Raw genomic sequence first — 23,982 nt, 5'->3', positions numbered from 1 at the left:
CCCCCCCCCCCCCCCACATTATTCGAACAAAGTTTCTTCTCCTGTTTTTTTTATACGAGGATAAAGAATCGAACCAAACAAAAGACATCAAAATCTAATGCAAATATCAAGACAAAAAAAGGGTGTATTTCCAATATAAACATTGTCCTCTGCCCCACGTGCAACACGTTCGACCAACCCCCCCCCAAACCAATGAAAAACCTTAATCTATATAATAATATGTCTGATAGTGTCCAGTATCTATGTTAAGTGTGGTGAGATTGTCTTTGAATAATCCCTCATTTACTATCTCGTCCTTAATCTCCCGATTAGCGTGTAGTTAATACTCCTTAATCTCCCGATTAGAATGTAGTTAATACATAAACCTCTCTAGATTAATAATTGAATCTCGCTCGTTAGCCTCTCAATCAGACAAATACACATAATCTTACTTTTCATGATACCTTAATAAACTTAATAATCTCATATCCCGATTACCAAGCCCGTGATAAGCAACGGACATTTCTTGTTTATCCTCTTGATCGGCATGCGCATAATAATACAAGAAGTTTCTTTCTTAACCTCTTGATTAGTGTGACATTAGTACTTAATTGTCTTGATTAAGTGCTTGATTAGTGGGCAATTAAGATTTACTCTCCTGCTGTCTGTGTCGCTCTCTGTCTAGACGCGGTGAAGTCTTCATTATCTTCAGGGGCCATTCAATCTTTCTGCTACTGCTACTGCTATGGTTATGATAGGGGCTCGATCGATTCCGCAGAAGGATATCCAGAGGGGAAGTTTTTCATGGATTGCTTCTGACTATGTATTCTTTTGAAAAGGGAAGAATACTTAAAGATTAGGGTTTTGATCGATCCTTGGACCTATAAACAGGAAACGGCCAAGAACTCTGAACACTAGGGTTTACAGAAAAAAAAAAAAGACAAGACAAGACAAGACAAGACGGAGGAGAATCTATGGAAGCTAGCCATCGATCGGTAGCTTCTATCAGCCATAGTTTGGGTTTAGGGTTTCAATTGATCCACAGACTAATAACAGGAGAAACCGTATATTAATGCTGAACAATGCCGTGGAAAGGGAAGAAAACTGAAAATTAAAGCTTTACACTGACTGGCTGGAGAGGAAGCCATGCAACTTTGCGAATGATTAACCCTTTAAATCGAACTTTAGGCTAGGTTTTTCGTGGAAGAACAGGAAAAGTTGCCATATATTAATGCCTTGGAAAGAGAAGAAAACTGAAAGTGAAGGTGTTTTACTGACAAGAGTGAGAAGAAGCCTCGGACCAATACCAGAAAAGGAACAATTAATGCTTTTAAGAAGGGAAGAATCTTGAAGATTAGTATCTTATATAACACAAAATGGGGAAGATGGCATCGAATCTTCACTGATAATGGAATGTGCTGTACTGTTAGAACAGTAGAGGAGAGATGCATCAGGAATCAAGCGATGATAATCCTTCACAGAGTTCTAGTCTTTCTTCAGATCTTCTAGGAACAGTGGTAAGACCTCCTTCGATCAGAGTTCTTCCTGGATCTTATCAATCTACTCTCTCAGGAAGATTAACTCCCCGAAGCTCACCATCTTTCAGAAGGTCTCCATCTGTTCGAACTCCATCTTCTTCTTCTGCCTCTGCATCCCCTGCACGGGATTCTCGCTTCACTGCTTCCCTTCCACTTCCATGGTACAAAAAGCTTTTTATTCGTAATCGCTTGTTTCAATGGCTTCTTGTCTTTGTACTTTGGGCTTATATGGCCTTTGTGCTTCAGTCTCGTTGGACTGAACACACCGATGATGAACATAGAAATAGCTCACTGAACTCTCTATATAGTGCTGAAGATTGGGAAAATGGAAATCGTGTTATTTTCGAGGATCTTGAAGGTGAAGAGAAAAATTCTCTTAGGAATGTGTTTGATACTGATCAGGATACATCATCTTTGATGGTAGACGAAGGCCATTCTTATACAGATGCTGGTCTGATAAAGCCTCCTTTGATAGTAAAGAAGCAGATGAATGAGCAAAGATTTGAACCAAGTCATGATAATCCTTCTAAAACATCATGTAAAGAATCTTCGTGTGAATTGTTAGTACAGAAGAAGAGCAAAATGAGTTCTAACATCTCTTGGTATTTCCCTTCAATCGGAGAGGTGAATGGATCTATGGGATCTTTGGTAGGACCTTTTGATGAAACAGAAAGACTTGTGCTCGGTTCAGAGATTGAATGGATGAAGAAGTTCAGGTTTTGCTCTAATAATTCAACATTTGCAAAAGCAGTGACCGGAAAGAGCTTTTTGCTTGTTTTCCATGAGCTTTCCATGACAGGATCTCCTTTAGCAATGATGGAGCTTGCAAATGAGATTCTAAAATGTGGTGGAAAGGTTTCTGTTGTGGCTTTGAGTCAGAAAGGCGGCTTACTGCAGGAGATTTTAGCAAAAGGAATCAGGGTTTTGAAGAGCAAAGGACATGTGACATTCAAATTTGCTGCAAAGGTGGATATTCTTGTATCTGGATCTGCAGTTTGTGCTTCATGGATTGGTAAGCTTGATTTCATATTCCTTTGTTTTTGTTAAGAGTGTATGCATATATTATGTGTAATGTTTCTCACGTGAATATGAACAGTCTGTACAGTCTATTGAGTCTAGGATTTAAAACTTGAATCGTTAATTTAGCTATTGTATGTTCTGTAATGCAATCCATTGATTATGATATGGATCACATGAATTTCTTTGCTAGATGGTATGAATGTATGCATATATACATCTATGCTCTGTGCTGATTTGAATGACCCATCTCATGGAGCAATTGGACACATAGTCTATTGAATCTATGACTCATAACAAAGATCAAGAAACTATGATTTGGTAGTGATTCATCATCCAGCACTGAAATGATCAAACCAACAACTTTCAAGTTTCAATATTTTTCTGATACTTGAAATAAAAATTATTTTCTAAAACCCAAAGTTCTAAAAGGCTCAAAGATCCTTGGAACATTTTGATCACACTAGTGGGATGAATCGAAGTAATAAATTATCTTTTTGCGATCAGTAAACTTTAAATCATTCCATAGGGATATCTTTGTACAGCAAAACACAAAAGCCCAGAATTTTTTCTGCTTGCATATTTTCTTTTCTTATGGCCACTAGTATGACATGATTTATGTTGGAGAAAGTTCAGTGTTAAATGTAATGAAGAATGTCCTGACTAATAACATGTTTAGCTGATATAATGCAGAAGAAAGGTACCAGGAGATTAGTATGGTGGATAATGGAGAATAGACGAGAGTATTTTGAGAGATCAAAACATGTGCTACACTTTGCAAAGGCTTTGATTTTTCTCTCAGACTCACAGTTGAAACGGTGGAAAGTTTGGAGTGAAGCTGAGCATATAATCTTACCCGATATGATCAAGGTCATCTCTCTTTCTGTAAATGAGGGTCTGGCTGTGAAATCTGGACTTGGTCAGGAAGCAAGTGCTATAGAAAAGAGAAGAGACCTACGGAATCATGTAAGAGCAGAAATGGGATTAAGCCCTCATGACATACTATTTACTACGTTGAGTAGTATAAATCCTGGGAAGGGCCAACTGAAGCTTCTTCAGGCTGTGGCCATGGCAGTCGAGGGATTTGAAGAGCATGTAGAGAGTAACATAAGTATAAACAACACAATAAGAGACACCAGATATATTCAAAACAGTAGGAATCAAGGAAGGATGAGGTTATTGATTGGTTCAGTGGGATCCAAAAGTAACAAAGTCGATTATGTGCAGAAAATGATGGAATTCATAAGTGATCATCCATGCCTCGCAGATGTGATACTGTGGACTCCTACAACTGTTCAGGTGGCTTCACTATATGCAGCATCAGATGTATACGTGATGAACTCACAGGTTTGTACATAGATCCTTCTATAAACCCATATAGTTCTATGGAGGTATGGATGTGTATAAATATATGAATGTATGTATGTATGTATGTGTGTGTAAATGAATGAATGTATTTGTATGGACACACTTGCCCTATTTTCATCCAAATTAGAACTATACAAACACCCTTCAAACAATTATGGAAAACTGGAAGAAACAAATACTGTTGAGTATGCAACGAGACTTTTGGGAACAAATATGTTTATTGATGCCACTTGCAACCAATGATTATTTTTGTGTGGTATAGACCAGAGGTTTTGTCCATGGTTCACAGCCGACTAGCAATGCCATATTGTGGATAGTCAATGGGATTTTGTTCTTCATCTTATCCAAATTTCCTAGAAATTTTAACCATTCTTTGCTACATTTCCAAGTAAGACATTATAATTGGTTGATGCTGACTAGAAACTATTTAAAGTTGGTCTATGAATTGAAGTTGCTATTATGTGAGCTTACGGATTATGCTTCTGTAATGTCTCCTTTCAAATTCAGTATCCTTGAACATATGTGACAATGAGTACATGGACACTGTGTTGAAGTTCCTGCTACTTAAGGGTTGCCAGAGGGATCCATTATTTTAGACGCTAATGTTAAACCAGGTTAAAAATATCCATCAGAACAGTGAGGGCAGGGCATCTTTTGCAATAATAGCTGTATAGAATGTGTCCATTTCCGCTTGAAAAGACTCTGGTACAGTAATATAATACATGTCACTGTACTTGATACAATTTTGTTGTATATGAGGCCATATGCTGAATACTATGGATTCGGTTAATTTTGTCCAGTGTTGGTTCTGCACATATACTTTGGGTTTTAGGGGTTTCTTTTTCTTGGGTTGAGTAACAATAGAAGCAATGGCCTTCTCTTTACCGGTATGTTTTTTTTGACAAATTTCTGTTTGTCCATATCTACATTCAAAATATGAATTTATTAGGATCTAAAAAGGGTAACTGTTAAATTGAAGGCTTCTTATTAATACTACTGTATTATAACGGAAATCTAATGAGAGCCCAACTACACTCCAAAGTTACCTCTTAGCAAACCCTATTGTGTATCATTAATTTGTCTCCTTTGCATTATGTAACATTTCTATTATGTTTTCTATCTTTATTTGTAGATATTGGGAACAAACGCGGGAGGAACACCTGAAATAGTTGATGATGATGTCGAAGGGATGCTTCATCCAGTTGGAGTTGATGGTATTCCAGTTCTTGCTCAACATATCAACATTATGATGAGAAATGGAACATTGAGGGAGAAGATGGGTTTAAATGCTAGTCACAAGGTCCGAAAATATTACCTGAAAGAAAAAATGTACGAAAATCTTTCAAGCGTTTTTTCTGGTTGAATAAAGAGAGTTCCTGGAATGTCCCTGAACCATTTTTATATTCTGTGTACTATCTTGTTCTTCTAAAAAATTACCTGTGACTTCGTTATTAGAAAAAATTACTCGGCAAGGCAGTAGAAGTGAAGCAAGGAAGTTGGTTTTAATGAGCATCATTGAACGAATTATGATGTATTTGTGGATTCGAAGTACCGATAGAAGCAGTCAAATATTTTCTGGAATTATTCCCGTTCAATTTGAAAGGCAAATAGTATAATTTCTTTTTCCCATTCTGGAATGAAGAATGTCATTAACGTTTAGAGTCTTGTTCATGCCTCTCATATCATGTATCTGTCATTACCTGGTGTAAGTGTCAAGAAGTTGTTCCATTGATAGATTTTGTCGATTTGCAAGGCAAAAAATGTTTTTAATTTACTAGGTCAAAATGTTTATACAGATTGGAGTCTTACCTTGGTAGTAAGTGGTGGTGTGATTCATTTTGAGGTAGTTTTTGTCTCTATGCATTTTCATAAGTTTTGCCAATGAGTAGTAATTGACAATAATGTGGTTCATGGTCTCAAACCAAACCATTTTAAGATTTTGAAGCTTAAATTGAACCAAACTGAACCATGAAATTGTTTACACAACTGTTTAAGGGCTTTCCAAGCTCAAACCAGACAGATTAAAAGCTTTACGAGTTATTGGGCTATTGCATGGCATCTTTGTGGTTTGCTGCAAACCAATATTTTTAGTAAAGTTTTGTACAATTCTTTAACAAAGAGTTTTCCAACCAAAATCTCCTACCTATAAACTAAGCAAAGAAGTAAATATTGGATCTCAAATGTTACAACTTATTATGTTACAGGATATAGATCTTACCTTTATAAATTTATTTGATGGATTCTCTCAAGAGTGGTAACATAGATTGGGTATTGCCTTTGTATTGTGACATTTTCCTTGACACACCATACTACTACAAGAACTTTTTCAAATTCTTCAACTAGCACTCTATGAACTTGCCCATTACAAACCCAAATATTTTTATTTGTTGTTTAGGTTTGTGCCTTGCCCTTACAGATTTAATGGATTTGTGCAAGAGTGGGTAACATAAATTGGGTGTTGCCGTTATATTGTAACATTTTCCTTGACACACCATACTACTACTACTTCAAGAACATTTTCAAATTCTTCAACTAGCACTCTATGGACTTGCCTGTTACAAACCCAAATTTTTTTATCTGTTTAGGTTTGTGCCTTGCCCTAACAAAATTGATGGATTCTTGCAAAGAGTGGGTAACATGAATTGGGTGTTGCCTTTGTATTGTAGCATTTTCCTTGACACATACTACTTCAAGAACTTTTTCAAATTCTTCAACTAGCACTCTATTGATTTTTACCCATTCATGTCTTTTTAAACTTACTCTTTACCCATTTAAGAAGTGTGTTAGAGGGTGGGTTTAATTCATGTACTTGTTACCCACTATACTCTTGTGCCTTTTTCATGGTGCAATTGTACTTCCTTGAGAACAACTCTTGAGATTATCTTTCAATATTGAGGTATTACATTGTTTCTTTACTCATCTTGTTAGGATCTCCCACTAACAATTCTTGTTTTAGGTTGTCGAGGGTATTTAAAAAGATTGTTTAAGTACTCATTGCAATCATGCATTCAATCTTTTCACATTAACCTTTTTCTACAATGCATGCTCATTCAAGTATGCTTGGGAGCATAACCCTCATGTATACCATGGTTTCCCCCCAATATGTTCATACCTCACATGGGAATATTGTTGGATAGGAGGTCTAAGTGCCGTTGAAACTTGCCAACTTGTCTTGGCAATATTGAAGCTTAAGATAGTGTTGGTCAAGTGAGCTCTCGAAAGATAGCATTGTCTCACTAGAATCCATGTTAACCAAAAGTATAATAGTTTGTTCATTGATTTGACATGGAGGTAAAGGAGCTCAACTTTTACTGTGTTGCAAGACATGTTATTGACTCATAAGTTTTTTAACCCCATCGTAGTGTTGGTTGTTTAGGTTGGGTGAGACATATGGGAAGACTATATGTTGGGTTGTCTACTTATTCTCATAGCGCTCGCGCTCTATGTTGTTAGTGACACTCACTCTAATCGCCTTGAGTGATTTGTTTGTAACTTATGTTCATGAGGAAGCCTCAAATAGACGTGATCAACCTCTTTCAAAGTATTTGTAAGCTCATGTTCTAGAAATTTCACCTTTATTAGTTGGCCATCTTAATCCGAGCCCTTTTTTCTCATTCATGAGATCCTACTAATATGTCATGGGCTCCTTTCATGGCCTCACAGTTGAGTTCAATTCCTTCATGAGATAGGCTCATTCATGACATCTCTCAGAGCTCATTCTCATTCATGAGATCATTCTTGTTCATGAGCTTCTTCTCATTCATGAGATCATCTTTTTGTTCGTGGCCTACTTTTCTGAGTTTGGTTTGTCAATGAGGAGTCTTTTATATGGAGCTATTTTTAAAAGTGAGAGAAGTAATTCTCTATGAGTCAAACGGAAGACATTGAATCTTCAAGGTGGTCTCTTTTTCCTTGAGACTTTGGAAAGTTCGAACATGAGCAAATGCATTACACAAATTATATAGATAAATGTGTGCTGAGAGTGGATGTCATTAAAAGTAATGTTATACCTACATCTTCCAAGTGTTGCAACCAAGGAGCTACATGGTGCTTGCCCAAATGTAAGGGTGAAGGTTGGGGATGTGGAAATATACCAAAATTTCTTTGTCTAATAGACATCCTCTCACCCTATAATATTGGGGGAACCATACATCACAACAGCTCGAATGGAGACAAACGTACTTGACAATGGGTTAGCATATGCAAGAGTCAAGAGCCTAGACATGAAGAGTTCGATCAAGTTATTGATAGCCAGGCCAAACCATGAGCGCAACCCCAACGCAACAAGGACTCCCTCATAGGTGAAAGTTGGGGAGGTGGCACCTTCTCTCTATAAAAAGAGGTGAAGAGGCTCATATTGGGGATTTTTGGCATTTTTGGGAGGACTATTTTTTTAAATTTAGAATTTCTTCATTTCAGTTCTTTTCCTTACTTTGGTGAATGGAGAGTGGAGTTGGACCATCTCTCCTCCACCATCTCTATTCCATTTCTATTAGGGTTTGCATTGAGTGAGAAGAAGGTTTCGTCTCGGGTCGAAGAGGTATAAAGCAAGAGAGAAAGCAGAGTTCGGTTCAACAATCAAGGTAACTTGAAGTGGCACTGAGCACCCACATCAACAAGAGGCAACGTAGTTGTTGATCGTAAGGGGGCCCATCAAATTCCACGAAGTTTGGACGGATCCTCATCGATTAGTCAATGGCTACTTTAATTGGCATTCTTTCGTCTTGGTCGGAGAGGCATAAAGGAAGAGAGAAAGTGAGTTTGGTTCAACGATCAAGGAAGGTAACTCAAAGTGGCATGAAGCACCCCACATCAACAAGAGGCAACATAGTTGTTGATCATAGGGGGGGACCGTCAAAAGTCCACAAAGTTTAGACAGATCCCCATCAATTTGTCAATGGTCACTTTAACGACCACATTTTGTTAATTTCTTGTAAACACCATTGTAATAATTTTGATAACTATTGTAAACCCTAGAGCTCGATCTAACTTCGAGTCTCAACTAAGCTCGAGTCAAGGCTTAGCCCAAATCCAAGATAATCTTGAGTTCGGCTAAGCCCGAGCTTAAGTTATCCTCGAGTCCACACTTTGGGTCCATGCCTAGCTCAACAAGAAGCCCCTAGCTCCAACGACCCAATTTAAAGCGAGTGTAAATCTTCACTAAAAAGAGGGAATTTCATGAGGCCACCACAAAAGGGGTTTTTGAAGGTTTCCTCACATGGCATCATATCCTTCTTGGTTTAGGTCCCACCCATGGTCCCACTCTAGTAGTACACACACATGTTTATGTGACAACACAACTACTCAAATCCAACCTTCCATATCGACCAAGGTGTACCAACACTTTGTAGACATGTTCAAGACATGCATGCACTATGAGAAAACTAGATATGATCGAGAGGGTGGGTGGCCCAACAATCATCTTGATAACTAGTGCGCTACCCCATCTTGATGCAACTCAATTTCTACACACACCACCCATCCTAACTCTCTTATTTGCATATTATCCAAAATGTAAGACCATAGACAATGCCAACATCCTCTTGTAACCCCAACTCGAGGCTATTATCATGACATCCAAGACACACTCACAAAACCACTTAGAGCTTAATCCCCTAGCACACACCTTATCTCAACAACCCTAGCTTTGGACACTAACACCCATCCTCCATCCACACCAACCCTACATTCTTCCCACTCCCTCCCTCACTAATGGCCATTGCTAGAGTTCTTCCTAAGCCAAAGACTTCTCTAAGACACATTTTTGTTATTTTCCAATGTTTCCTTCACTTTCCCTAGCGTGGCCCACTGAAGAATTTTAATCAACCTATCTACATGCCTATGAAACCATGGTTGACATCAAGTGTGTTCCCAGGTATGCAGAATTCATGTGAAATCCAGCTTCCTTTGCATATTAAACAACAATCTATTACCTTTATGCCAACGATGCCTCAAATTTCTTATGGATCACCATAGTCCTACAAGTAAAACTCATTGTTTATTCAACCCTTCTTTGTCTACACCACAACTCCCCTTATAACTATCCCAACCCCACACCCGAAACACCCACCTCATCCAACCTTATCTCCACCTTATTCATTCCTCACTTACCCCAAAACTTATTCTCCCACCTCTTTGTGCCCTTACTTGGAGCCTATCAATTACAACTAGCTCTTCACCCCTTGGTGTCATGCACCCATTAGGTCAAGCCTTTCAAGGGGATACTAACATTGGCCCAAGGTATAAACAAGGAGGAGAATCACTAAGCAAGAGTGGACAATTTTGTAAATATCAAATTGTAATAGAAGTATAAAAGGAAAAGTATAAGCTTTTTACTTAGGCTACTTCTATTTTCATTATCTTGACCTATAGCTTAGTTTTTCTCTCTTTGTCTATCTAACTCTCTCAATGCCTTGACCCTCATCATTCTCTTGATTCTTATTTTCACATTCATTTTTATTAAGTAATTAAGTGAATATATTAAGTTGGGTGAGACTCTAAGGGGATTTATCCTTTATTAATTAGTATAATGTAAGGCAAGATTGGAAAGATGACTCATCACATGAACTAGTTCACTTCATCGACATGTTCAAGACCAAGTGACGCCCTCTTCCACCTACCATACCATCAACCCATCAATAGGGTGTTACCCCAAGTGTGACATGATTAATTTAAGGTAGACTGATGAAGAATATAACAATGCCATCCTATATTACCACTATATTGGTGGAGGTGCCAATGTACTCATTAGTGCCTTGATATGCACAAGCACAATACCCACATTCTTATCCATTGCAGATATACCCTTTATATACATGGAGTCAAGCATGTTAATTTTTGCATGTTTGCCAAGTTTTTACATACTGAAACTCTCTTTTACCATTTCCTACAGATGAAGTCTCTTGCTCAACTTTCCAATATCAACCTACAAAGACTAATTTCTAGATTTTGAGTATACATATGCATGACTACATAACGTTGTCCCCTCCTCCATCACCAACTTCCATGTGGCGCATATTTGTGTGGGTAATGGAGATGAAAATTATAAACTACCTTTGGAGCATTAGTCAAGTGATTTGTGGGTTCCCATATGGCTTCTGAGAATTAGTTTAACCTTTCCATAAGCACAAGGTAATGTAATTTCCATTGCAAAATTTTCGAGTCGCGAATATCCGCCACTTCATACTCATCCTTGATCTCAAACTCCACAAAAGGTGTAGAAGACATCATGGATTTTGTAGTGGGACGGGAGATCAATCCTAAATGTCATAGGATTTATTTGCTCTATAATGTGGGAAGGACCTCATTTCTCGTAATCGAGTTTAGAGCAAGGCCACTTTGTGATAATAGGTTGGGCTAGTAGTGAAACCATATCACCAACTTTACAATGAAATTTGGCTACTCACCATTTGTTGGCCAAATCCTTGTGCAATTTCTAGGCAAGATTGAGTTTGGGGGGCTAGATCATGGTGAAAATCTTTCAAAACGACCCGCCCTTTCTTCAATAGAAGGATTCACAGACTCGATAGGGATAGACACACTAAAGTGGGGATGGAGCCCATAGTTGGTAAAGAAGGGATTGGTGCCAATTGTAGGCAAACTCAACTAACATGATAGATTTAAGCAGACAAATTTTTGATAACTCACCATACATCGAGGTATTGCGTTCAAGGACCTGGTGTACCCATTTGGTTTGCTCATCTAGTTTGTCGAATTATCCCTCTTGTTTTAGCTTATTATTCTCATTTTATAATCTTGTTCTTGGCCCTCTAATCTGTATCCATGATAGTTTGATCTCCTTGATTTCAACAAGGGAGAGATCAACTATAATTTATATACATGGAGTCAAGCATGTTAATTCTTGCATGATTGTCGAGTCTTTACATACTCAGTCTCTCTTTTACTAATTCCTATATACCAAGTCTCTCCCTTACTCAATCTCCCCATATAATCAACTTTCCAATATCAACACACAATGACTAATGTCTAGGATTCGAGTATGCATATGCATGGCTATGACACCCTATTGGTAGTGAACGAGGAAGGAGTGGTTGTCAATCACTCTTGAGCCTCTAGCTATGCAATCCAAAACATGCAAACTCTCACCCACATTTCCTAGTGTTAAAACTTAATTAAGAGACTAATTAAGTCCTAAAAAAACTTAAAAAGTAAGTACATAGATATAAGGAAAGGTAAACAATGTTTGTGTTGATTCAACCTCATCTTGATTAGTATAAGAGTTCCCAACCCACGTACAAACGGAGTGATCAAAGTATTGCTACTTAGTGATTTAACTTTAATCACTCTACTCATTCAAGTTAAAGATTAAGGGAATGGGGCATGAGATCTCAAAGTCAGGTTATAGGAAGAGAGAAAACTCAAGGTGGAAGAAGAGCTACAAAAGTCACCACAAGTGACTTTTCTAACTTTTTGCAATGAGGTTTGACCTCTTTCATATTGGGGTGCCCCTTTGGCCCTAGAGATTTGAAGGGAGTTTTGTTCTATTCCCTTTTGTCTAATGTTCCGTTGAGCTCGATGCTAATGTCAGTGTTGATGCCTGCATGAATCATGTAACACACAACAGGTACTTAAAGCTCCCAAAACTCACCATTGGAGGTCCCCCATTACCAAGTGATCTCTCGATCATATGACTACCCATCCATCAAGAGAAGCATTGACAATCCACCATAAGGCCCACTTCTCTGGTAGGTTCTTCAGACAAAGAGGACATATCACTTGAACATGGGTCTTAATGGCATAAATGTGATTACCAAGGTTTTCATGAACGAAAAGAGCAACATGCCCATCAAAGGAATCATGACCATGAATCAAAGCATGCACATTATAGTAAAATTGATCCACATACCTTCCCTCACCAAAGGATGTTTACGCCCAACTACCCTTGAGCCCCTTTGTCACCTAGTTTGCAAACAACAAGTCTAGACTTTTTAGCAACCAATGTGTTATACAACACTCATAAGCTATGATGAAGGGCACAAGCACTGATATCATTGTGGCCATTAATTGTTCACTTGTTACAAATATGCACCAAGAAAGAAATGAGTATAGTTAACCCCTATGTGTCTTAAGAGGGAGTTTGATAGTAGACACAAACATGGGTAGAGACACACAAACGTGAAGAATGCTTCCCACATGGATGTTAATAATAGCTGACAAACTTCCATTGTGGAAGTGGGCAAGAAATACATGTAGAGCTCTCTCTCCATGACCCATCCATTGATTGCTACTAACAAGTGTCACACCTATGGGTCATTCTAACTCTCAATTTGCTTTTATGTCTCACGTTATGTTTTCACATACAACTAAATTAGTTGTAGAGTGTCACACCTATGGTGTTCTAGATCAAGTTGAAGGATGTTTCTGTGGATGTGGCATTCACAAACCTCATTACCAACCCCTAGTTTTCAATGAGCATTGTTGTATATTGAATCTCCAGCCATTCAAATGATAGTGTGATAAGAGAACATACATGATGTCAAAACTTGGGCTTAACGACTTGAAGGGCTTGTCCATCCCGCCTTTGGATGGCATATGGACACTCACATTAAGTGCTCATCCTCATTAAGGACATCGTCATCAATATTGGAGGGTACCTTTCCAACATGTTGGTTGTAATGATTCTTGATTAACACTAATGTCAACTTAACACTCTTGGGTATACCATGGTTCCATACAACAAAGATCAAGCATGACTCGAATATTGAATCTAGTATCCTATTGGTGGGATAGAACCAAAGTAACGGTATCTATCTTGTTGAGCCTTGGACTTACCTCATTGACCACTTTGTTGCATGATGAGATTGTCTAATATGTTGGATGGACTAGAGGACATGGATGTGGAATACAAGCATAAATGGAAAAGCATCCCTAAGTAATTTGGTTATTTGAGGTCATTATGTTGCTCAATACTTAATACCTTTAATGGTTGTTGCTAAAGGAGTGAGCCTTAAATGCCATGATCATTGCTTATGTAGATGTTCTTCCAACATTTCTGATAGTAGACTTGTATCTTGAATCCCTAGCACACATCAACCCCTACCTCAACTTCACCACCAACGATGGCTCATCCATATTAGCGAAGCCTTGGCGAAATATCACATTGGCTCCTTATCGAGCTTCCTAAGAACATGGTGGTAGCCAACATCATAGAGGATATAATTAGGGATATTATCTCTACTAGCTCCCTCTAGGGATACCATTATTATAATTTGCTTGACCCTAACAATATTCAATGCAAGAATTATGCATGCCACTTCATCTTTACATGCATTAAGACTATACAACCTAAATTTATTTGCAAGCTCTTTTCCATGCATTGTGATTCATGGAATTCCATTACACTATATTTACGTTATTTTCCATGCATTGTTACTTGTGGAACTCCTCCCCAAAGGAAGGGATGACTTGGAGGACTTGACCCATGGGCGATGACCACCTTGATGCATACCTTCCACTTTAGAGAACATGCTACCCTTGTATATATATTGTAGTTATAACTTATGTTTCCAACACTATATTCAATTGACATAATTGATTGTATCGTGCACAACAAGAGTTGTAACTCGTAGTCTATAGGGATTGGGAAGTTGTTTCTCACTCTATTATTGAAGATGGTTGGGTAAACATCAAATGGATTTGACGCGTCAAATGGATACATGTTGAAGGTGTTATTAATGATGACAACAATGGAGTATGTATATGTATATATAATCAAACAATTTTATACTAATTTTGATGGTGAGACATAGTGTGTATTTATGAGAATTGACCTATAATATGTTCCATCATTTTCAATATATATTCGATATTCAAACTCTATGATTTTAATAGTAATATATATGCCAAACAAAAGTGTGCTCTTAGCCTCTTTACATTGCAGCATTAAATTTAGGAGACAAGATAAAGGGAACGATAAAAAAGGAGAAATATGGATCTTTGTAAGTAGAGATTTTGTTTCTTGTTTTTTTCTTAAAATGTGCTTTCTTAATGTACAATAATTTATTCAAACTAATATGAAGTATGCTTTGGTTTTGTTTTTTCTGAATTATACGTCTCTTTGATGGTTTCCCTCCCATCGATGACCTCAAAGTGTTGGAGATCTTTTGAAGGAAGAAGTAGGTCTAATCTAAGCTCGGAATGTTAAGCATGTAGCTTAACATGTTTACTACTCTAGTGATACACACATTTGACCTCTTGTTCTAAAATATGAGTCATATACAATTTAAGATGTAATATCTCTTTCGACATATTTCCTAATATCTAATTATGTGCACAATTGCTTATATATATGATTCTCTAATTTGGTATTAATTTGATTAAATGATTACTTGTTTTTCGAATTGTTCTCTCTCTCTCTCTCTCTCTCTCTCTCTCTCTCTCTCTCTCTCTCTCTCTCTATATATATATATATATATATATATATATATATATATATATTCATTCCTCTTTAAGTAATTAATGTCATGTAATAAGGCTTCTCATAATCTTTCCTCAAAAGTGAAACATGGCCACCTTTTTCTTTATAGCTTTTTGTTCTTTTGCTAAAACATCTTGAACTTTAATGTCTCACCACATGCATGCTTCTTAAATTTTATCCATAACAAATGTTTTGTTTTTAAGGCTACCACCACTTAAAAAAACCTACCCATAAGTTATTAACATTCCATTCCACAACAACCTTATTGTCAAACTTAAACAATCTTGAGGGGTATAATAAATACGTGCATGTTGACATCTTGTCCTCCAGTTCACAACATTTGATTTTCTTATAAATTTGTCAACTTATGGTCAAAATTATTTGTTGCAAGGTCACTATACTTTTCACATTTAATTTAAACTTTGATAGCTGGTTTTAAATTTAGCGAAGACCATCCTTTGCACAAGTTGCCACTTGTGAATGGGGGAATAGTTCCACATGTGATTGTTCATTCCCACTGGAACAAGCTTATTTACCTAAAAGTTTAAAAGAGCACAACAATTCACAAGGGTATTGGATTGAAAATCCTATTGTGCAAGCCTCTTTTCTATTCAATGGGGAATGGTTTTCCATCAAGTAAGACCATATGTCTCAAAAATAGGAATCATGCTTTAGTAGTGTTGCCTTTTATTAGCCCACATCTTTAAAGGTCAATATAGTTATAGAAAAATACCAATCTCATTGTTATAAAGCCACATTTAGAAGCGAACAATCCGTGTGTCATGCTCTCAAACTAATATTATGAAGACTTCTTATAATGATCGCATGATCTAAACCCATTGCTCGAGATGTTAACCCCATGAACTAGGTGCTACAAAGCACAAACTTTACTACCAAACCATCACGTTCACAATATGTTTAAGTTTTGAATTTCAATAAGGTAACCGTCTGAATCTCTAAACAATATTTTGTACGGATATCTAAAGATTATTTTGTAAATTAACTTATGAAGGGAATACATTTTCTTGTGCATTTCAAGATGTTTTTACAATCCCATGTGTGGCAAATGTTTAAAATGTCACTTTGTTGTTGCTACAAATTACATACACATCAAAATATAATTAAACCAAATTTACATGAGCTAACCAAAGCATATGTGTTGCATGGCACCGTCATCAATCATAACTAGGTGGCATGATTAACAAACAAATGATCGTTTACCAAGAATAGTCATTGGGAGAGTTTGTTCGCATGCACAATGGCAAATCTACATTTCAAGTTGAGAAACTTTCCATAAATTGATGTGTGCCATTGGAACTTGAGAGCACATACACAAAGTGAGACACAATCGATAAACTTTTGACAAGTTGAGGAGGAGGAGGTTTCCTGAAGAACGAGTCAACACTAGCACCAAAGACACAAAACAAGCACAAGAGGCACACAAGAGAGAGCACATACACAAAGTGAGATACAATCGTTAAACTTTTGACAAGCTAAGGAGGATGAGGTTTCCTAAAGAATGAGTCAACACTAGCACTAAGACACAAAACAAGCACAAGAGGCACATACACACACACAAGAGAGAGAGAGAGAGAGAGAGAGAGAGAGAGAGATTGGTTTTATTATCATCTTCAAAGGTAAAATATGACCTATGAGTTTTTCACACAATACATGTGTAAGTGAGGAACAACTCTTAATGTTCGAGAACTTTACAAATGAATGTCGCAATCGAGAGAGCACAATGTGACTAGGAGAGAAAAATTAGAGCACGGATTGGTTTTTGGTTGAAGATGTGTGTGGAAAGCAAAATCGGGTGAGGTCAAAGGCAGGGAACATTGTATCAAAGTGTGATGCGCAAAACTCTTGAACTTGTTTAGGGGCAAAGTGTGCATAGTCAATCAGTCTCATCACTTTATGCCCGAATGCCCATTCTCACATTATAGTGTGAGTTGAGAGAGAGAGAGAGAGAGAGCGCCCAGATGGATGTAGCTCAGTTGGTAAGGTTGCCCGATGGAGACCAGGTTAGGGGTCATGGGTTCAACCCCCACATTCCACAATGGCTTCTAGTGAATTAAGAGATATGTATGAAGTATATAATAGTAATAGAGAGGTTAGTAAAATCGGGTTTCAAACCCACTACATAGTGGTTTGTGGTGTAACAACTTATCACTAGGGTAAGTTAATTACGATAAAAGAGAGAGATTCTAGACATTCTATTATTGTCGTCGGAGGTCAAATATGACCTATCAGACCAAAAATATTACATTTCACGCGAGTTAAGTGTGTGTGCGAGTGAGAGAGAGAGAGTAGGAGTAGGGTTTTCCTTTCATTGTATTGTCTTGTGACGAAGCATGGGCATCGGAGGCACATGTGCAAAACACATAACAAAGGCACATGGGTGGCGAAGTTGTGACGAGCGAGAGCTTTGTGAGGAGGTTAGGTTTTTCTGTGTATGTATGTGTACATGTGCGCTTGTTTGTGTCCATGTCCGTGTTGTGTCCATGTCTCTGGCTGTGTCCATTGTTTGCCCATGTCTTTGGATGTGTCTATCAATGAAACAACCAACATGCCCATGCCCATGCCCATGCCCATGCCCATGCCCATCCCATGCCCATGCCCATGCCCATGCCCATCCCATGAAGGATTTGAGTGATATGGGGTGTGTGTACATATGTGGGGCTCCTTCTCCTTCTCCTTCTCTCTGTCTCTGTCTCTGTCTCTGTCTCTCTTGTACATACATACATATTTAATTATCCTCTCTGTGCTGGGCCTGCTCTGTTTCTTTTTTCCCCTCCTCGACGCGCGTGAAGAAGCCATTAATCAACAGAGAGATTTGCCTTTTAGATCTGAAAATCCATCATCAGAAAAGCTCAGTCTGTTCTTCTGTTTCTCTGTCTCTCTCAAATGATCATTTACAAGGAGACAGTAGTGCTGAGACAGCACAGAGACAGAGACAGAGAGAAAGGAAGCTCTTAGCTCTGAGCTCTCTCTCTCTCTCTCTTCAGGTCTTTAGTTAACTCATTACCCTGTACCTCTCTCTCTCTCTCTCTCATATTTCTTTCTTTCTCTCTCTCGTTTGGCTTGAAGTCTGTGCTCTCTTCATGTTCCCCTGTTTTCTAAGCAAAGTTTTTTTTTCTTTGGTCTGCTTCGTGGGCACACAATTGCCTGATTTCTCTGTCTCTCTGTCTCCCTCCATGGCCCTCCATGGCTCATGTTGAAGAGACATTACTCAACGAGTCTGTGCTCCCATGTTGGAAAGCCCCATGGAGATAGATAACTCTGTGTTTCTGTCTTTATCTCATATAAAAACCCGGGTGTTTTTGAACTGATATATATAACAAGCTTCAGCATCGGTCTTCATATATACATAATTCATCCTCATCCTCATCTTCTTCTTCGTTTCTCTCCCTCTCAGAACTCACACACAAAATGAAACCTGCCATGTTACCGCGAAGAAGCACATCATCACAGTTATCTCTATCCAACATTCAAGAGGATGAATATATACCATGTCCTGCTTTGAAACCTGCTGACCAATTAGAAGCTCCTGCAACACCTCACGAGCCAATGGAATTTCTCTCAAGATCGTGGAGCCTCTCTTCTTTAGAAGTCGCAAAAGCTATCAACAATAACCATAATTTGGTTGTAGATCATGCTTCAGGGGACAGAAGGATCCATTATAATGGAAAAGATAGTGTGATCAACGATATGGTTAGTAATACTAAAGAGGTGGAATGTAATACTATTGCTGGTCCACCCTTCTCATTTGCTTCCTCGACAACTGCCCACATTGTTTCTGAGATGGTATCCGACAAGATTATGGCACGATCGGTGAGTTCTTTAATGATGGTGAACCTTAATTTCTCGATATTGGGTATTTTCTTTAGTGATTCCATGGTGTCAGACCAAAAAATAGTAGCTCTATACGAGCTCTTAATACAAAGAAGTTTGATTAGATATGTTTTTTCATTATGATTCCATGGTAGTAGACCAGATAATAGATTGATCGTTGAGTTTTCCCATAGTTAACCTCAACTATAAGATGTTTTCCCAGCTCCATATTGCGGATTTGGACCTAACTTATGAGCTTGCTCTACTCACATAACAAAAGATAACAATGTTGGCTGTTATAGGAGAAACCGGATTCTTTCTGGTCACAAATTTTTAGTAAAAATCGCTTTGTGAGCTAGAGGTGTCATTGTGCTGTGGGGAAATGTCTAAGAAAAACATCCGTGTGAGCTAGAAATATGATGATCCTGATCACTGTAAAGGTAAAGAAGCAGGATATGAGAGTGTGAGGGTTCTTTCTGGTCACATTTGAGGATATGTAAACCTGATTTTTTGTGAACAACAAGTGATAGTACCTGGTTTTATGATTTATTTTTTACACGCAGGATATTTCTTCCTTCACTTCAAGAAGAAATTCTCACAGCAGTGGCACACTAGGCTTTATGGGAAGTGGACCTTTAATAGGCAGCCCCCCTTTTTCCACTCAACCGCCAGATGATCTCACAGTAAGTATTTTCTGATCTTCAATTTCTATTTATTAAGTCTTTTGTTTGTGCTATGGTATTCACTACTATATTTTGTTTTTGTGCTTCTTCCTCAGACTTGGCTCCTCTTACAGCAAAGAATTCATCCAGAAATGAGCAATCTCGATTGCAGCAACAAGGTATGGAGAGAGTCCATTAAAGACAAGGTTAAATCAAGATTGGGGAGATGGTTTTTTCTTGTCTTCTATTTGTGTAATCAGGACTCCGATTCTAACCTAATTAAATCTGAACCCTTTGTTTGTGACTTGGATTTTCTAATCTGCAAACTTTAACGCTTGAAGCTTTCACCGTAAACCCTAAAGTTTAAACCATTCGTTTGTGCATTGGGTTTCCAGACCCTAACCATAAAATATCTGTTTTTTGTTTGGTGCTCTGCCAGGTCTCTCGGAGCTTTCGGAAGGGTAATTCATTGCGGGGGATTTCAATGAAGAGATGGTTGATAGAGATGAGAGAGACAAAGAAGGAGGCATTGCGAGTACACAATTCTCAAGTGCATGCTGCCATGTCAGTAGCAGGTGTGGCAGCAGCAGTGGCTGCGATCGCAGCTTCTACTGCTACTGCCTCCAGTGATGATAATTTCGGGCAAAACAAGACATTAAGCATTGCAGTGGCTTCTGCTGCCGCCCTTGTAGCTGCCCAATGTGTGGAACTAGCCGAGAGTATGGGTGCTGATCATGACCATATCTCTTCTGTCATTAGTTCAGCAGTTAATGTGAAAACACCTGGAGATGTGACCACCCTTACAGCTGCGGCTGCAACAGGTAAAAAGGTGTTTCCCCACAAGAGGCTGTAAAAAGGGATTAAATTAAACCAGCGTTGCTATTTTTGCTATTTTTCCGGAAAAGCTGGCACTATGATTGAGTTTGTTTTTGTTCTTCAATATTGCCTTCAGTGGGCAATTTCATCTGGCCCAAGTTTGCCATATTTTCTGTACAAATTAGTCTCGCAAATGAAAAGCTCCAAAATAGCTATGGAGCAAACTGGCAAGGATAGCCAGCTTTGCCAAAGATTTGAGGATTTTGTTTCTCTTTTTTGCTTGCTTAGGGGCAATCATGGGGGAGTATACGTCTAGGGATAACTCAATTGTGAAAGATTTTGGGTTATTAGTATAAGGGTGTTAATTGGATTGCAAAGTTTCTTTTGTAGATAAAGCCTAATTTCCATTTTATGTGCAGCATTGCGTGGAGCAACAGCTTTGAAGGCGAGGGCCTCGAGAAGTAGTCATAGTTATGCGACAGTGATCCCTTATGAAAATGGTTGTGCTAGTGCTACAAATTTCAGTGGGGAGCTCACTTCAGAGGGTAGTGAGGTCGAGTTTTGTACCCAAGATTTCCTGAAGAGAGGGTGTGAATTTCTCAAGCGCACAAGGAAAGGTAATTAATTGTGATTGGCAAAGTTAACAAGGAGATGGATCGTACTTTTCAAAAAAAATTCACCAAGTGAAAAATGCATATTAAGCAACTCTTAAATCTAATATATACTTGGATCACAGGAGATCTACATTGGAGACTAATATTTGTCTACATTAATAAAGATGGTCAGGTGAGTGAGCATTTATTGTTTAAAGTAGAACTTAAGTAGTACGATCATCTGTAAGCCTCATATTATAATCTCTTTACTACTTCATGTGGATTGTCTAGGTGGTCGTGAAGTCCCAGAGCAAATGTATGCGTGGAGCTATCACTAAAAACAAACGACGTAAAGATTTTACCTTGAATGATGAGTTTTAATTGAAGTTTTATCCCTTTATTGTGTATTTCTTTTTTTTTATCAATATGTTAGACGTGTCTTTTGCTACTCCTGATTGTTTGTATTTGTGAAATTTCGTTTTGTATGGGCACAGGTCTGATTATGGGTGTCATCACTGAAATTCCATCATGGCCAGGTAGAGAACTTCTTGAAGGTGGAGATAAAAAAAGGTATTTCGGCATAAAAACTGATCAAGGAGTGATGGAATTGGAGTGTAGAAACGAAACTGAGCATAGATTATGGACTGAGGGCATAGCACAACTCCTCTCTCAAGCTCGATGTCAGAGAATGTCAAAGTAGACACTGTGCATAGTTGAGATGATGAATGACATGCAGCAAGCACTTTTATATATATACATTTATCTTGATGGCTCTCTCGTGCTCCATGACAAAAGAATGGCAAAGTAGAGATGTCAATTATATACTTGTATGAATGGCATATATGCAGGAATGTATGCATATGGGAAATATTTTGGTAGTTTGAATAAGAAGAGTTTGTACATCTTTTGTTCGTAATTTTTCTGTTCTGTTTTCTTGTGGAGCTTGAACTTATTAACTCATGTTTGCATTCGATTGCACTGTTAGTAACCACCTCGCAAAGTATTTGATATGGAAATGTAGGTTTCTTAATAGAGAAATATTATATTGGTGTCTCTAAAGAGGGCCTAGAATGGATTATGAGAAAACCAAATATGTTATGCGATTGTGTAGTATCTCATTGTGAACATGGCTACATTTCTTGATTGTATCTATATAACTTCAGGATGGTATTGATGTACAATACCATCCTCAGAAAACAAAAGACTGAACACATCTTGGAGAACTTTGCTTAGTTGATAAATGTTCCACCAAACCCTGATTTGAGGTCCTACACCAAATTGAAGGAAATCATAAAAGACTGGTGGTACCAGAGTTTACTCTAAAATTGGTAGCAGTGGTATTATATCAAATTCTTCTCGAGGATCAGGGTCTCACCTTTGGTCTTGTTGAGTTGGGAGGAGTGGGTATAGTTGAATTAGAGGCTTTGTGGAATTGCACTATTACAAAGATAGTTTATTTTGCAAGATTTGTGGGGTGAATCATGTTCTCTTTTTTAGTTTGTTTTTGTACAGCCATGAGCCTGCATTCTTTTTCTTTTCCCAGCTTACCAATTTTTAAGAAGAAAAGCTCCACAAAAGCTTGTATGACAGCTCACCAATTTTATTTCTCTAATTGATTATGGCATGCAATCCTCTACATACGCAAGGAATATTTCTTCATGTTATTAAGTATAATGCTAATGTTTTATGAATTCTATTGATAATGTATCCCACGAATGATTTGTAAGGCTCCTCGAGATTGCTAACGATAAATCCCAAAATATCCATGTCATTATTCCATGCACTCTAATCTACATTGGTTAATGTTTTGAGCACAAACTTTCAAAGTCAAGCACAAGTGTTAAAGGTAGAACCATGATTATAGAATATCGAGAATACAAATAAATATAACCTCGTGACATTTTTAATTTGCATAGACAAAAGGAGGTGCACTCAGTTTCTTTTTGTTTCTGTCCCTCTCTCTCTCATTAGTTGAGGACAATCCCATTGAAAATCGAGTTTTGTGGGAATTAATTATGTGGAAAAATCATTATACAATGCCATCTTGTACGAGACAATGCTATTGAAATCGTGAACCCTTCATGAAACTATCGGAATACGATCCTTGAATCCTTGGTAATACAATGTTCAAAGTTCAATTATCCCAAGTTTCGATAAAAACCCATTGATTGAATAAATAAACCATTAACAAAGTAATGAACTCGATAAAATATGAACGTGACCATTGACAACACAAGCACGTTGTAACCCACTTGTTGCCTAATTTATACTTATATGTGAATACTTACACTTATGTATAGTGATAACTAACTCTACTCATTCTTTTCCCCATGTAGATCATGCACCATTAAATTGTGTATTGTATTCCAATTTGATAGCGTAGAAGAATCAATTACCATTGGCAACCATGCATCACCTTATGTGACCTACGATTGAATTCTTTTTATCAACAATTACAATTGAAATATCTCCTCATAATGGTAGTTCTAAGTGTCACTACACAAGAAAGAGATTTACATATCCCATTGTCTTGTTAGTTGCATGCTTAACCTATTTTTGATCAAATTTGACACTTCATTATAGCATGAAAACCGAAGTCATCATTTGGCTTATTTGATCCCCACGACAATTGTCTATGGGATTCATAAACATTAGAACAAATGCCATGAAGAGAAAACGTGTGATTGCTCTACTTATCACTAGTCCTCCATTTCTGGACAAGTTTATAGAAGCCAACCTGC

At 37.8% G+C, this 23,982-nt stretch overlaps 2 protein-coding genes across 2 annotated transcripts; both read left to right on the top strand.

Annotated features, from left to right (window-relative positions):
- Positions 1-318: 318 nt before the first annotated feature.
- Positions 319-5,567, top strand: LOC147864982 (uncharacterized). The gene is made up of 4 exons (XM_087318588.1): positions 319-2,529; positions 3,214-3,885; positions 4,758-4,789; positions 5,035-5,567. Exons 1-4 carry the CDS (start codon positions 1,425-1,427, stop codon positions 5,263-5,265), a joined length of 2,040 nt encoding a protein of 679 aa, XP_087174714.1. The 5' UTR covers positions 319-1,424; the 3' UTR covers positions 5,266-5,567.
- Positions 5,568-18,735: 13,168 nt separating this feature from the next.
- LOC147864981 (VAN3-binding protein-like) lies at positions 18,736-22,157 on the top strand. Its single transcript, XM_087317665.1, has 8 exons — positions 18,736-19,170; positions 19,734-19,853; positions 19,949-20,011; positions 20,272-20,653; positions 21,068-21,265; positions 21,385-21,434; positions 21,533-21,590; positions 21,736-22,157. Exons 1-8 carry the CDS (start codon positions 18,769-18,771, stop codon positions 21,939-21,941), a joined length of 1,479 nt encoding a protein of 492 aa, XP_087173791.1. The 5' UTR covers positions 18,736-18,768; the 3' UTR covers positions 21,942-22,157.
- Positions 22,158-23,982: the final 1,825 nt, after the last annotated feature.

This window comes from Azolla caroliniana, unplaced genomic scaffold (assembly GCF_043228905.1).
Source record: "Azolla caroliniana isolate FFs.n. ecotype wild unplaced genomic scaffold, voAzoCaro1.0.p SCAF_4, whole genome shotgun sequence".
Classification (NCBI taxonomy): domain Eukaryota; kingdom Viridiplantae; phylum Streptophyta; class Polypodiopsida; order Salviniales; family Salviniaceae; genus Azolla; species Azolla caroliniana.
This window is presented reverse-complemented; position numbering and strand designations above follow the sequence as displayed.

Excerpts from the sequence above, each read along its gene's own strand:
- LOC147864982 (XM_087318588.1), top strand. The coding sequence starts at position 1,425 with ATGCATCAGGAATCAAGCGATGATAATCCTTCACAGAGTTCTAGTCTT. Across the intron at positions 2,530-3,213 it reads AGTTTGTGCTTCATGGATTG|CTGATATAATGCAGAAGAAA; the intron begins GTAAGCTTGATT and ends TAACATGTTTAG. Across the intron at positions 3,886-4,757 it reads CGTGATGAACTCACAGGTTT|TAACAATAGAAGCAATGGCC; the intron begins GTACATAGATCC and ends TCTTGGGTTGAG.
- LOC147864981 (XM_087317665.1), top strand. The coding sequence starts at position 18,769 with ATGAAACCTGCCATGTTACCGCGAAGAAGCACATCATCACAGTTATCT. Across the intron at positions 21,435-21,532 it reads ACATTAATAAAGATGGTCAG|GTGGTCGTGAAGTCCCAGAG; the intron begins GTGAGTGAGCAT and ends TGGATTGTCTAG. Across the intron at positions 21,591-21,735 it reads TATCACTAAAAACAAACGAC|GTCTGATTATGGGTGTCATC; the intron begins GTAAAGATTTTA and ends GTATGGGCACAG.